Here is a 14710-nt window from a genome sequence, read left to right as displayed (position 1 = left end):
TTACTATGTCCCCTTCTCAAGACAACATTAGCCCTTGGGGTGCCATTCTCTCCTGGAGTGGATATGTTTCCTCCCAGCGTCTTGAGGGTCCTCTCATCCTTGCTCTTTTCAGTAGGCTAGAAATGAACCACTGATGAAGAGACACAGATATCATTTGGGGAGAAAGCAGTGGTCATTGCAGGAGTCTCCTACACCAGTGAAATCCCAAGATAAGTCTCCCATTCTTCTTTCAGACAAACTTTAGTGCCCCCTCCCCCGCCCCTTTTGTAGTTTATATTAAGGAAAATACAAAATGAATTACTATCATTAAAGAATCTAATGAAAATTTAGATTCATAAAATTTGATTCAGACTTTTAAACTCCAAATACCTTTTAAAACCAATTTATTTTTATGTATGTATGTATGTATGTATGTATGTATTTTTTTTTTTTTTTGCAGGGCAATGGGGGTTAACTGACTTGCCTGGGGTCACACAGCTAGTAAGTATCAAGTGTCTGAGGCCGGATTTGAACTCAGGTCCTCCTGAATCCAGGGCTGGTGGTTTATCCACAGCACCACCTACCTGCCCCCTTAAAACCAATTTCTAAAAGATGTTTGATTATGTCTATAGCAGTAAATACAAACCTTCCGCCCACTTTTCTGGGCTTCTTCAATGATTTTCTTCACCTCTTCTGCATAAGCACCAGCTGGATCTGGGTGGTCCTCCTTATATTTTCCTCGGTAAATATCTGGACTTGGTGCCTGAAAGCATAGAGATAGGTTTTCTACACTGAAAATTTAGCATGATTTTTTATTTTATTTTATAGGATCATAGCCCTAGAGCTGTAAAGGGTCATTCAGCCCAATGCATTGTGTTATAGGTGATAGGAATCTATAATTTAGAGCTGGAAGAGACCTCAGAGGGTACAATCCCCCTGATTCATACATGAAAAAACTGAGGCCCTGGAGGCTTTAATGGCCTAAGTTCATGGAGCATCAGAGACAAGATCTGAACCCATGTCCTTTGACTCTGTGCAGCAAATGAGTCTGGAGTCAGGAAGGGCCTGGAGTCAGAAAGACTTATCTTCCTGAGTTCAAATCTGGTTTCTTCCTAGTTGTGTGACTCTGGGCAAGTCACTTAACCCTGTTTGCCCTCAGTTTCCTCATGTATAAAATGAACTGGAGAAGGAAATGGCAAACAATTCCAGTATCTTTGCCAAAAAAATCCTATATGGGGTCACGAAAAGTCAGACACGGCTGAAATGCCTTGACAACAATGAAAACACCCTCTTGTGTTTGGAATCAATGCCCTTTCCACCATAATATGCCATCTCCCATGGGCAGAGGTGGGTGGAAAGGGGAGAAGAATTAATGCTCATTTTAGCTAACTAATTAATACTTTAAAGTTATGGAATAAGAAAGACACAATTTTTCTTTTGAGAACACAAAGAAGGGAATCAATCCTTAGCTATTATGCTTTTGTTTTTGTTTTGGGGTTTTGGGGGTTTTTTTGGTGAGGCAATTGGGGTTGAGTGACTTGCCCAGGATCACACAGCTAGTAAGTTGTCAAGTGTCTGAGGCTGGATTTGAACTTAGGTCCTCCTGACTCCAGGGCCAGTGCTCTATCTACTGTGCCACCTAGCTGCCCCAGCTATTATGTTTTTAAAGAATACTGCAAATTATGGGATTGCAATTGTTTTAAAAAGTTGATTACAGGGGCAGCTAGGTGGCGTAGTGGATTAAGCACCTGCCCTTGATTCAGGAGTACCTGAGTTCAAATTCGGCCTTGGACACTTGACACTTACTAGCTGTGTGACCCTGGGCAAGTCACTTAACCCCCATTGCCCCGCAAAAAACAAAAAACAAAACAAAACAAAAGTTGATTACGTCATTTTGTGTTAAGTTGTGATAAAGGAACTCAAGCTTAAGGACAATACAAGAATAACAGCAAATAAGACTCAAGGGCACATTAATAGCTGCCCCTAGTGAAGGTGGCAGGTCGAAGTGTAATCCTATTTCCCAGGGTGGGTGAGTTACTATATATACTTACTACATGCACAAATTCTTTCTTGACATCTTTGCCCTTTCGGAATTTATATGGACTGATTTCAATCAAGGAAGAAACATGACCATGGTAAGCACTGAAAGGTAGAGTAACACAAAAAACTTTCAGGAAAGCTTTGTCCTAATAATACATTAAAATTAATATTATTCCATAATAAAAAAGAAATGAAGAAAATAGCACCCAATTCTAGGAAGTACACCCTGCATTACATGGGCAAGCTGGCAGTTGTTTTCCCTTAGCCTCTTCAGCATTATGTGTGTTTGTGTGCATTTGTATGTGTGTATACACACACACACACACACACACACACACACACACACACCATAGTTTGGGCCAAAAGCCACAAAGTCATGAAAGGGTTTCAATATTTAATATCACCTTTATTTTTTGTTTGAAATTTATAATACCATAGCACCATATATAGTATATATAGGAAACAAAGATAAAATAATTTTTAAAAAGTTAATAAAATATCAGATACCTTCATGATTTGGGTCCCACCCTGTGTGTGTATACACAATGGAATTCACAATGTGTATGTGAGGAATTCCCAACGAAGAAATGCCCACTACCAATGCAGATTCACACCTGCTTTGGAACAGGTAGCCTCAGAGAATTACCCAGGAGCAAATCAGAAAGTCACAAAACCAGTCTATGTCAGAGGCATATATATGTATGTGTATGTATGTGTGTATATATTTATGTATATATACATAGCTATACCTATACCTATACCTATACCTATACCCATACCCATACCTATATGGAAAGGAAAGATTTAGGACTTTAAAGATGTTACTTTCAGTTGAGAAACAAATGTTTTTGATGATGAAGTATTAGGTTTGGACATAATTCATTTTGTTTTGAGATTTTCTACCTTGCTTTGTTGATCCTTGAAATAATATATGTAGGAATTAATTTTTAGATTTAGGGCTTCCCCATGTAATTACAGAAAGTAGTGGGCAGGTAATAAGTTATTAATATGGTAAATATATTGCATATATGTGTACATACACACATATAACCTGAAGTGTTTATGAAGTGTGAAAAGGTTTCTCTGATACATTTACAAAATTACTTGGCCATTGGCTAGCAAAAAAGTAGTCATGTCTCTTTGTGAGAGGGACTTTAAAAATAAGCTTATCAGTCCTGGAAGGAGTGGAGTGGGGAGGGAATGTTCTGTCCTCTCCATCTTCCCCATTGGCAATGGTGTTTTGTACTGGAGTTACTTGCCCTGAAGGAGACCCCAACCCCAACCACTATAGATACCATTTTTACTATTTCAAATGTCTATTTAAAGACATTTTAAGGGTTAAGTTTATATTCTGTAACTGAAAGCTCTTAAATTATTTTTGTATTAGAGAGGAAAAATAGATGGTGCTATCTACAGTTGCTAAGTCATGTATATCAATATATCATTCATATGCTATACACATATTATACATGCACGTATTATCCATATACACATATACAGGGATACTGGAAGTATCTTTCAAAAGAATTAAGGTTCAGAACAGGTCAAGGAACTGAGTGTCTTCTAGCCAAAGAAGAAAAACATGCAAGAATTTTAAGAAAATTGAGAGTGCTAGGAAGAAAATGTCACATTCTCCCCTTCCCTTTAAGTTAAAAATGATTTCATTAGTGTTAAGATCACAGCCAAGAGGGACGACGATCCAAGTCTTTTGATGTCAAATTGGCTTCAATATGCAGACATATAGAAGATTTTTTTTTTCTAGTGGGGCAATGAAGTGACTTGCTCAGGGTCACACAGCTAGTAAGTGTCAAGTTTCTGAGGTCATATTTGAACTCAGGTCTCATGTATTTTCGAAGATTTTTTTTTGAAGATTCTTATTTCAAAAATGAGCAAGATAGATGACATCTTTTTAAGCCTCAGGGGAAAATCAAGGTTGGTCATGGTTAAGGGTTAGTGAGAAAGAGACTGAAATGCATTTTGGTGTTTTCTCTAATCATTGGTCTACATTGGTATCTACTTTCAAATCCACAGGTGTACTGGCTATGTTTCTCTGTCCCCAAATCTGGCATGGATAAAACCTAAATGTAAGTGCTTTCTTGGCATCTAGGAATGAAACTGTGATTTCAGATGAGACAAGAACTCTGTGGGATTTCTAAATGCTAAGTCTAAGCATATCACCCTCTTTTATCAATAATTTTAATGAGCTGACTGATGCATGAGGGTGACCATCTCAAACCCCTTTACTAAATAATCACCCAGTAGATGAGATAGTCACATAGTTATTACTTGGATTTTAGCAGATGCTAAGCATTTTTAAATTACAAAGAATGATGGTTGTGAATAAATGACCAGAAGGCAACTACCATTTGTATCCTCTGACTGTCCTTTGTTGGGGGGGGAGGAAGAGATAGATGCATGCTTCTATATCAGGCAGAAAAATTAAAATGTTATTGGTGGATCTACTGTACAACAGAATTTTAACTGTATAGGAAACATGTTCTGACTTCTAAGAATGCTGCACTTTGTCTGGGATAGATGGCAAAGAAAACATTGGGAAAAGAAACACCAAACATGATCAAGACAGAGGTTGGTGGTGATGAACTTAAATAGAATGTTTGCATGAGAAAATATAAAAAAATGAATAGCAAATCTTTATTTTGTATGATAATTTTGTGTATTCCTTTTCTAGTTTATACCTACACACATACACATGCACATATAAATTTTTCTTTAACATTTTTTCTTTAAGTAACCTATATAAATAGTCATTACAATTTAAATGAGACTGCATATTTTAAAAATAATGATTGAGTTAAAAAACATTGCTCCCCACTCCTACACCCCAATGAAAGTCCTATTTATCTGGTTACCTTTTTCTCCAGCAAAGTCCTTAGGAATTAAAATAGCCTCTATGGTATTGGCTTTGTAAATCCACAATTAGGAAAAGATAGGCAACATTAAACGCTATATCCACCCTTCAGATGTCTATTGAGACATAGTAAAATCAATATGTAACTTTATCTTCTACTCCAACTCAGAAGACTACAGAAAAACCAGCTGGATTTATTCATTCATAATTATTTCATTGCAGACTTACTGGTCAAGTGTGATCACATCTTCGTGATCTCTGTACTGCCGGGCCAGGCGTAAGGCAAGATCATTCGCTTCAGATCTAGAAAGAAACACATTAGGGTTGTAAGTGACATATAGTCCTTTTTTGATATACTCATTCACATTTGCTCACATGTTTTCAGAAAGAAAGAAACAAGTCAAAAAGTAAAATGCTAGATGCAACTGTCTCGGTAGTATGACTTGATGCTAAACTTTCCATAAAATTGGATCGCCATACAAAGGTTGTATTCCTTGATCCCCATATGAGTCCTCTCTGTAAAACTCATATCTTATTTTAATTCTTATCAGCTAAGAAAAGCAACAACAGCATGAGCTACAATTCCAACTGAAGTTATAATGGGCCCAACAATATACGTTTCAAATCTGAATCATCTCACTTGTAGTTGCTATCAGATAACCATTTTCTTCTTCCCTTCCTTTCTCCCTCCTTTCCTTTTTTCTCCTTTCCTCTCTCCCTTCATCCTTTCTCTTCCCTTCCTCCTTTCCCTTCCTGCCTACCTGCCTTTCTTCCTGCCTGCCTTCCTTCCTTCCTCCCTCTCACTGTCCCTTCTTTCTTTCCTTCTTTCCTTCCTTCCTCCCCTTCTTCCTTTCTCCCCTCTCTCTCCTTTCTTTTACTGGAATTTTATTTTGTACATAGAATTTGCAATGAAGAAACTCCCACTACCAATGCAGATTTGCACTTTCTTTCTATCAGGTAGCTTCAGAGAGTTACCCAGGAGCAAATCAGAGTCAGAGACAGGACCAGAACCTATGTCTCTCTGACTCCTATCAAAAACCATAGAATTATGCATTTAGAGCTAGAAAGTCCAAATCCCTCATTTTATGGATGAGGGTACTGGACCCCAGAAGTTGAGTGGCTTGCCTAGGGTCATACAGCTAATAAGTGTTTGAAATGCGGCTTGAAGCCACATCTTATCTACTATGCTATGCTGCTGCATACATTTCTTTGTTTTTTGGTTTTGAGCTCTTACTTTCTGAGTTCTATGTTTATTCCATGGGCTTGATCTTGTTTGTATCTATGTCATAAGTAGCATTTAAAATAGATATTTCTTTTCAAATAATTTTTGTACCATATTGCTTTTCATGCTACCTGTTGATTTTACATTCACCTGATTTTATAGTTTATACCTTATTTAAATGAAACATTTTTTGAAGAATTTCAAGTTTATAGAATTAATCAAAATAGTACACTCAGAAATAGGCCAAGGCAAAATTATGACCAGCAAGTTGACACATTTCTAGAGAAAATTAATCCTTTCAAAATTGATTCTTCTAGCTACATGGTTTTCTACCTCTATTCTCTTTCCCCTTTCCCAGTAAGGGAAATTTCCCTGTGTGGAACACAGAAATATTTTTAGCAATTAAACTGAAAGTAGGAATTTATGTGAAATTAAATACTTAAACATTAGGCTCTTTAGGTGTTTTAAAGTTCTCTGAAATCAGTTTTCATCCATTGTAGGTAATTTCTGTATAACTTTAAATGACCTGAATCATGCTCCATACATTTCTTGTTATTTTGCCTCCACATTGATATGGAACCAGACATATTTAAAGGAAGGAACATTGTCAGTCTCTTTTAAGCCTTAGCCTTCCCCACCCAAAGTAGAGAAGCTAATATTTAATACAATAAAAGGTCTTGGTTAAGCTTTGTTACAACAGTAAGAAGTACAAATTCTGTTCATATTTACTTATTATCAAAAGTAAATTGTAGGGGGCAGCTAGGTGGCGCAGTGGATAAAGTACCAGCCCTGGATTCAGGAGTACCTGAGTTCAAATCCGACTTCAGACACTTGACACTTACTAGCTGTGTGACTCTGGGAAAGTCACTTAATCCCCATTGCCCCGCAAAAAACAAAACAAAATAAAACAAAAAAAGTAAATTGTGTCACACAAATGCTAGATGCTTCATTTTCTTATGAAATGGAGGTGATAATTGTTCCCTACTTGCTTCACAGAACCTAAAGATGTTACATTAAAAGAAGCTGTTGTTTAGTCATGTCTCACTCTTTGTGACCACATTTGGGATTTTCTTGGCAAAAATACTGGAGTAGTTTGCCATTTCTTTCTCCAGCTCATTTTACAAATGAGGAAACTGAGGCAAACAGGCTTAACTGTGGCACTAGCCCAGGGTCACACAGATAGTAAGTGTCTGAGGCCAAATTTGAACTTTGGATGCTGAGTCTTCTTTACTCCAGGCCTGACACTCTGTCCATCTAGCCACCCCTAAAAGAAGAGGTATTATCATCTTCCATCATTAGGGCCAGTGTTTTCCTATAAGTGAATGTGCTTGGAACAAAAAAAAAAAAAAAGAAAAGAAAGAAAGAAAAAGCCAAACTCTCTTCTCCACATGGATGGAGATGCTGGGCACCAAAAGGACCTTATGAAATTATCCAGCTTATGTGTCTCCATCAGCATATGAATCTCTAGAGACTAAGTCAACAATTATATCTTGAGGTTTCACTTAGCCAAGAATGCTTCACAATTGTAATTCAGATCCTAAAGTTGTCTTGAAATTCATTATGAGGGGGAAAAGTTTATGGTTAAATAAACATTTCATTCTGATATGTCTTAAAGAAATCATGAACCACAGAATTGGGGAAACAGACTTTTAGAAATAAAAGGAGTCTAATGGCTGGAATTTTTGTTTGTTTGTTTTGTGGGGCAATGAGGGTTAAGTGACTTGCCCAGGGTCACACAGCTAATAAGTGTTAACTGTCTGAGGCTGGATTTGAACTCAGGTCCTTCTGAATCCACAGCTGGTGCTGTATCCATTGTGCCACCTAGCTGCCCCTGGCTGGAATTTTTTTTTTTTAAAGTGAGGCAATTGGGGTTAAGTGACTTGCCCAGGGTCACACAGCTAGTAAGTGTTAAGTGTCTGAGGTCAGATTTGAACTCAGGTATTCCTGACTCCAGGGCCGGTGCTCTATCCACTGTGCCACCTAGCCACCCCTCCTGGCTGGAATTTTTAAAAGCTGTATTTCAGTGCTTGTGAAAGATGCCAGATTGACTGTCTTAAAAAATGTCTCATAAAAGTTGGAATCTGTTTTGTAGCTTTCTTTTTCCCATTTGGGCAAAATCCTTTATTCTTTTATTGATGAGATCATCAGATCTATGACTGCTCCTTACACTGCCAAAACGGTGCTAATTATTTTGGGGCAGATTTTGACTGGTATGACTTGACATGGCTCCCATATTAAATATAGTGCCCAAGATCAGTATCAGTAAGATCTGGCCTTTTTTCTCCACTGTATAACTGAGAAAATGGAGACACTTTAGAAAATAGGTATTCTCTAATAGAATGTAAACTTCTAGAGGGCAGGGCCTGTTTTATTTCTGTCTTGGCACGTTAAGCACATAGCACAATGGTTCATATGAAGATTTTAATAAATGTTCGTTGAGTTGAAGTGAGCTGGTTTGGCTAATACTAATCAGCAAATTATTAGCATAGACTGTTTTCAAAGTGTTTGAGTGCCTTCTCAGGTGTTCCATATACTCTAGGAAATTATCATCATTTTCAGGAATATATGTACCTGAAAACATAATTAGTAATCAATTTAAGAAAGAAACAAAATGGGGAGGGAAAAGAAGACAGAAGGCTAAAAGGAAAACAAATAAACCAACCCTGAAACATACCCTGAATTAGCAAAATAGCAAACAGATAGTTTCTCTGGCAGAGTTTCGGAAAGGCGCTTGGCATACTCAACAATGCTGTCATGGAGGAATCGGGAATTTGTATTGAGCAGCTCCATCTGTTTCATGGCAGCCTTGATCACTTCTGGGTGGCTGTGGCCCACTGAAATTTAGGAAACAAAAAACCCAGGAAACCCATTACAATTCCAAATGCCTAGGAAATGAAGGGGAAGAACCAAGTGGCACAGAGGAGATGTGGTTGCTTCCCCTCCACCCCCTGGCCCAGCCTTTCCTGGCCAGTGCCATCTTCCCTGGCCATGAAATGTGTCCCTCCACACTCACCGTGAGCGACATTATTGATGCAGTCCAGGTATTGCTCCCCATTTTCATCAAACATGTACTGCCCCCGGGCCCGAACTATCTTGATGGGGTCGTTGGAGAAGAAAACTTTACAGGACGGCCTAGAAATCATTACAGAAAAGTCATCTTGGTCTAAGAGCCATTACTCAGAATCATCCAGTCAAAGGATCCCCAAACTGGAACATACTTCAGAGGACACAGAGTCAAACCTATAGCTTGAGAGAGCACCCCAAAACTTCTCAGGGAATGCTCAGATCAAGGAGCTAGGTCAAAGCCTCAAGGAAGATGATTAAAAGAAAAATAAACTTCTTAAGTAGATGGTGCCATGGATAGAGTGCCAGGCCTGGAGTCAAGAAGATTCATCTTCCAGAGTTCATATCCAGCCTCACTGTGTGACCCCAGGGAAGTCACTTCACCCTGTCTGCCTCAGTTTCCTCATCTCAAAATGAGCAGGAGAAGGAAATGGTAAAGCACATCTTTGTCAAGAAAACCCCAAATGGGGTCACAAAGTGTTGGACACGACTGAACAATAAACAACAGAGACACATAAAACAAATGCATTAAATTAAAGGTGGTCATTCCCCCACCCCACCCCCAACCATTAATTTCATCAGTCTATGGAGCTCCTGAGTGAAGAAACTTCCTCTACCAGCATTAATTTTTTAGCTTGTAGGACTATTATTATTATTGTGAAAAATTTCATAAAAATCCTATGTAGAACCAAGATAATATTGTATACAGTAACAGCAATATTGTTTTAAGAATGACCTTGAAGAAATAAATTATTTTGACTATTATGAAATACCCAAATTAACTGGATATAATTACATATGAATATAACTATAAAAACTATACATTAGCTATATGAAGAAAAACTGCCTAGTATAATTTTACACACACACACACACACACATATATATATATCTATATATATCATACATACACACACCTATTTGTGTCTAATCTAATTTGTGTCTATCTCTGGGGGTAGGGGGAAGGAAGAAAAAAACAGAAATTTATATGATTTATAGAATTTATATAATTTCGTTGTATATTTAAAAGGAATAGCAAGTTGTGCACAGAAGAATTGCAGCTTCATGTGCAATCATCTTTTTTATTGTACTGTTATGGAAATGCTTGTTTTATTCCATAAAATAAAAATAAAATTTAATAATAAAAAAATTAAAAAACAAAGAATCCCTGATTATTGTCTGGGATCAACCTTATTGCTAGTGCCTTCCCTCTACTAATTATCCCAGGTTTATTCTGTATCTATGTTTTTACACAGTTGTTTGCTGGCTGTCTCCCTGTTATACTGTGAGCTCCTTAAGAACAGGGATTGTTTTTTACTTTCTTTGTATCTCCAGTGCTTAGTGCTATGCCTGAGATATAGGAAGTCCTTAACAAATGCTTGTTGACTGATTAAATGATATGCTAAGGGTCACAAAACAAGTATATATCAGAGGCAGGACTTGAACCCAAGTCTTCACAACTATAACCTATGCCAACTATAACCACCGTGCCACACTGCCTATTATGGATTTTGTTTGTTTGTTTTGGTGAGGCAATTGGGGTTAAGTGACTTGCCCAGGGACACACAGCTAGTAAGTGTCAAGGGTCTGAGGCCGGATTTGAACTCAGGTCTTCCTGAATCCAGGGCCCGTGCTCTATCCACTGCACCACCTAGCTGCCCCCACACTACCTATTATGAGCTATTATAAAATGAACTTCCAATCTATTAACTGCTTATACACTAGAAGGTAACCTTTCCTTAAAACATTTATATAAGGTAGATAAGATAGGCCTGTATATTTATGCTGGTGTTAATAGGTTTCATTACATTGGTCTAGAGAACTCCTAGGTGAGGGAACTCTATCGATGTAGTTTAGCACCTGCTCTGAAACTCAGTCCTAAAAAATTATCTAGATCATTGTTCGGTTAAGTGATTTGTGCAGGCTCACACATCTAGGATTGATAGAGGCAAGACATTTGAACCCAGCTCCTTTCCGGTTTTGAGGTCAGCTTTCTATTATCTAACTAGTTTAAGACTGTGGTCTCCACCCCATATGGAGTCAAGTGGGGGTTGAGAAAAATTTGGCAACAGTAAAAGGTTACATATACCTATTTTATTTACATATATACCTAGAGTCATGTAAAAATTTCTCAGGTGAAAAGGGGTTGCGAGTGGAAAAAAAGTTTAAGAAGCCCTGCTCTATTACACCCTCTCAAATAAACAAACAAACAAATAAATAAATGAATTGAATTGAATGAATGAATTCTATGTATGAAGATATAGAGAATGTAGATATATATGCTATATGATATAGCAATGAAACAATAGAGAGGTCACTAACAGATCTAGGGGCTTATCAGATGATGGTGGTCCCTAAGTTTTTCTTGCATGGTTAAATTAACTATTGTACCATAAAGCATGAAGAAGTAGTAAGTAACAACTGCCGCATTTGGAGCAAGAGTGGGTTTGAGTCTTAAGTTGGCTTCTTAGGGAGTGATTTTTGAAGGTCTCAATTATCTCACTTGTAAAATGAGAGGATTCAATTGGACAATTTCTAAAGCACATTCAGTTTGAACTTCTATAGTCTTTCTTCCTTAGAATCCTTGAGGACAAAGACTAGTTGTTGATCTTTATATCCTAACACCTAACATATATTAAGCACTTATTAAATGTTAGTTTAATCAAATTCAATTGTTACCTAGGAATGGTAACTAAAAAGTATTATTCCATTTTTGGAAATCAAAGGGATACCCATCAATTGGATGAACATGTTGTATTATATGAATGTAATGCTATAAGAAATGATGAGCAGAGTGCTTTCAGAAAAACCTGGAAAGACTTATATGAGCTAATGCAAAGTGAAATGATCCGTATACAAGTAACAACAATATTGTAAGATGATCAGCTGTGAATGACTTAGCTATTCTCAGCAATACAAGACAACCCTGAAGGACTCATGCATCCTCAGAGAAAGAAATAATAGTTTCTGAATACTTGATTGAAGCATAATTTTTTTACTTTATTTTTCATGAGTTTTTTTGTCTGTTTTCTTTCACAACGTGACTAATATGGAAATGTTTTGCATACACATGTATAATCTATATCAAATTGCTTGTTTTCTCAAAGGGGGTGAGGGAGAGAATTTGGAACTCAAAGTTTTAAAAAATAGATGTTGACAAAAACAAACAAACAAACAAACAAAAAAACTATGGGGGGCAGCTAGGTGGCACAGTGGATAAAGCACAGGCCCTGGATTCAGGAGGACCTGAGTTCAAATATGGCCTCAGACACTTGACACTTATTAGCTTTGTGACCTTGGGCAAGTCACTTAACCCTCATTGCACCGCAAAAAAAAAAAAAAGATGTTAAAATTATTTTTACATGTAATTGGGGGGAATAAAATACTAAATGGACAGGGGGAAAAAGATTAGACTGGTGAAAATTGAGGTGAAATAAATGGCTACAGAGTAGTAATAGACTTGTGTGTAAGAGTTGTATGTTGAAATATTTCAGTGCCTATCATAATTCCCTACAGAGCTGAGGACAGTGATTCGAATAAAGTAGGCACTTAATAAGTGTTTCTTTATTGATTGGTTGGGAATGTAATTTCCAAGAAAAATGTGCATATTGTATATTACTTATCTTTTAATATTATTTCCCAATTTTTTTATTTATGCCTTCTTATGTGAACTGAAACCTCTCTTGTAACAAAGGGAAAAAACAACAACCTCAAGTATCAAAATTACCATATACTAATTCTTCACTTACAGGAGTATTTATGAAATGGCTGGTATTTGAACCACCAGGTGAAATTCTCTAATGATGGAATAGAGTTTGAATTTCCAGTCCCTTACCGTCCAGACCCTCTCTCCTGTCTCACCCCCTGATGTCTTGAACATCTTGAACATAAAGAGAGGGCCAACCTCAGATGTTTATGAAAAATATTAAATCTCACAAATGTATTCTTTTCTTTTTTCTTTTTTGCAGGGCAATGAGGGTTAAGTGACTTGCCCAGGGTCACACAGCTAGTAAGTGTCAAGTGTCTTAGGCCAGATTTGAACTCAGGTCCTCCTGAATCCAGGGCCAGTGCTTTATCCACTGCACCACCTAGCTGCCCCACAAATGTGTTCTTTAACAGATTTTTTTTAAAAAGTGGGAGTAAGGCAGGGTAGAATTTATCTATGTCACTTGTTACCTATGATTAAAACTCACTCACAAAAAAGAAAAAAAGAAAAACCTGGAAAGACTTACATGAACTGATGTGAGGCAAAGAGAACAGAATTAGAACATCATACATAGTAACAGCAACAGTGTGTGATGATCAGCTGTGACTGACAACAACTGTTATTGCTCTTCTCAGCAATACAGTGATCCAAAACAATTCCAAAAGACTCATGATATCCACATCCAAAGCATACTTTTTTCCCCACTTTTTTGTGTTTTTTTTTCCTTTTGTAAATTGTATTTTTTTCAAATTTTCCTTCTTTCACAACATGACTAATATGGAAATACGTTTTACATGACTGCACCTGGATCAAATTGCTCATTGTCTTAGGGAGGGGGAGGGAGAAAATTTGGAACTTAAAATTTTCTAAAAAAAAAATGGCTCTGGGTCTAGAAAATATCTGAAGTGGCGTTTCGAGGATCCAGTGGAAAGTTTCCTGGAAGAGGCTGGAGCATTTCTCCTGGGCTCTGATGTACTATTCCTATAGTCTACCCGCAGCAGCACCCCAGGAAGCTGCTCAGTACCGTCCCTGGGGAGACCTAGGTGGCACAGGAGGAGGGATGGGACTGGGGAAGAGGAGGAAGAGGTGAAGCAGCCAGGGATGCCACCTGCTCTACCTTTCTAGTTCCCGATATATTTTAGAAATGAGGCCTTTATCAGAAATACTGGCTATAAAAAATGTTTCCCAGCTTTCTGCCTCCCTTCTAATTTTGGATGCATTGCTTCTGTTTGTACAAAACCTTTTAAATTTAATGTAGTTAAAATCATTCATTTTGCATTTCATAATATTTTCTATCATAAACTGTTCTCCTTTCTATAAATCTGAGAGGTAAACTATTCCTTCCTCTCCTGATTGACCTATGGTATCATTATGTCTAAATCATAAATCATACTAAATTTTAGTATAAGGTGTAAGATGTTGGTCTATGCCTATTTTCTGTCATACTATCTTCCAGTTTTCCCAGCAGTTTTTGTCAAATACTGAGTTCCTATCCCAGAAGCTGGAGTCTTTGGGTTTATCAAACAATACATTACTAAAGTAATTTACTAACTGTCTCCTTTGCCTAACCTATTCCACTGATCCACCACTCTATTTCTTAGCCAGTAACAAATATTATTAATTTTTTTTTGGCGGGTCAATGAGGGTTAAGTGACTTGCCCAGGGTCACACAGCTAGTAAGTGTCAAATGTCTGAGGTCAGATTTGAACTCAGGTCCTCCTGAATTCAATCCACTGCGCTGCCTAGCTGCCCCCAGTACCAAATAGTTTTGATGACTGCTGTTTTATAGTGAAGCTTCAGATTTGGTACAGCTAGCCCACCTTTCTGTGCA

General features: G+C 37.5%; 1 protein-coding gene across 3 annotated transcripts in view; it reads right to left on the bottom strand.

Moving 5' to 3' along the window:
* ETNPPL (ethanolamine-phosphate phospho-lyase) overlaps positions 1-14710 on the bottom strand; it is a 31601-nt gene that overhangs the window by 15794 nt on the left and 1097 nt on the right. For all 3 annotated transcript variants that reach the window (XM_043970885.1, XM_043970886.1, XM_043970883.1), the window contains exons 2-6: positions 9124-9242; positions 8785-8944; positions 5117-5191; positions 2031-2121; positions 626-742 (exon numbers count right to left, since the gene is read on the bottom strand). In XM_043970885.1, the coding sequence (XP_043826820.1) occupies positions 626-742; positions 2031-2121; positions 5117-5191; positions 8785-8944; positions 9124-9178 (498 nt within the window). In that variant the 5' untranslated portion in view covers positions 9179-9242. The remainder of the gene's footprint in view (positions 1-625; positions 743-2030; positions 2122-5116; positions 5192-8784; positions 8945-9123; positions 9243-14710) is intronic.

The sequence above is a fragment of the Dromiciops gliroides genome, chromosome 6 (assembly GCF_019393635.1).
Source record: "Dromiciops gliroides isolate mDroGli1 chromosome 6, mDroGli1.pri, whole genome shotgun sequence".
In the NCBI taxonomy this organism is placed as follows: Eukaryota; Metazoa; Chordata; class Mammalia; order Microbiotheria; family Microbiotheriidae; genus Dromiciops; species Dromiciops gliroides.
The sequence above is the reverse complement of the archived record's forward strand: the minus strand, read 5'-3'. Positions and strand labels throughout refer to the sequence as shown.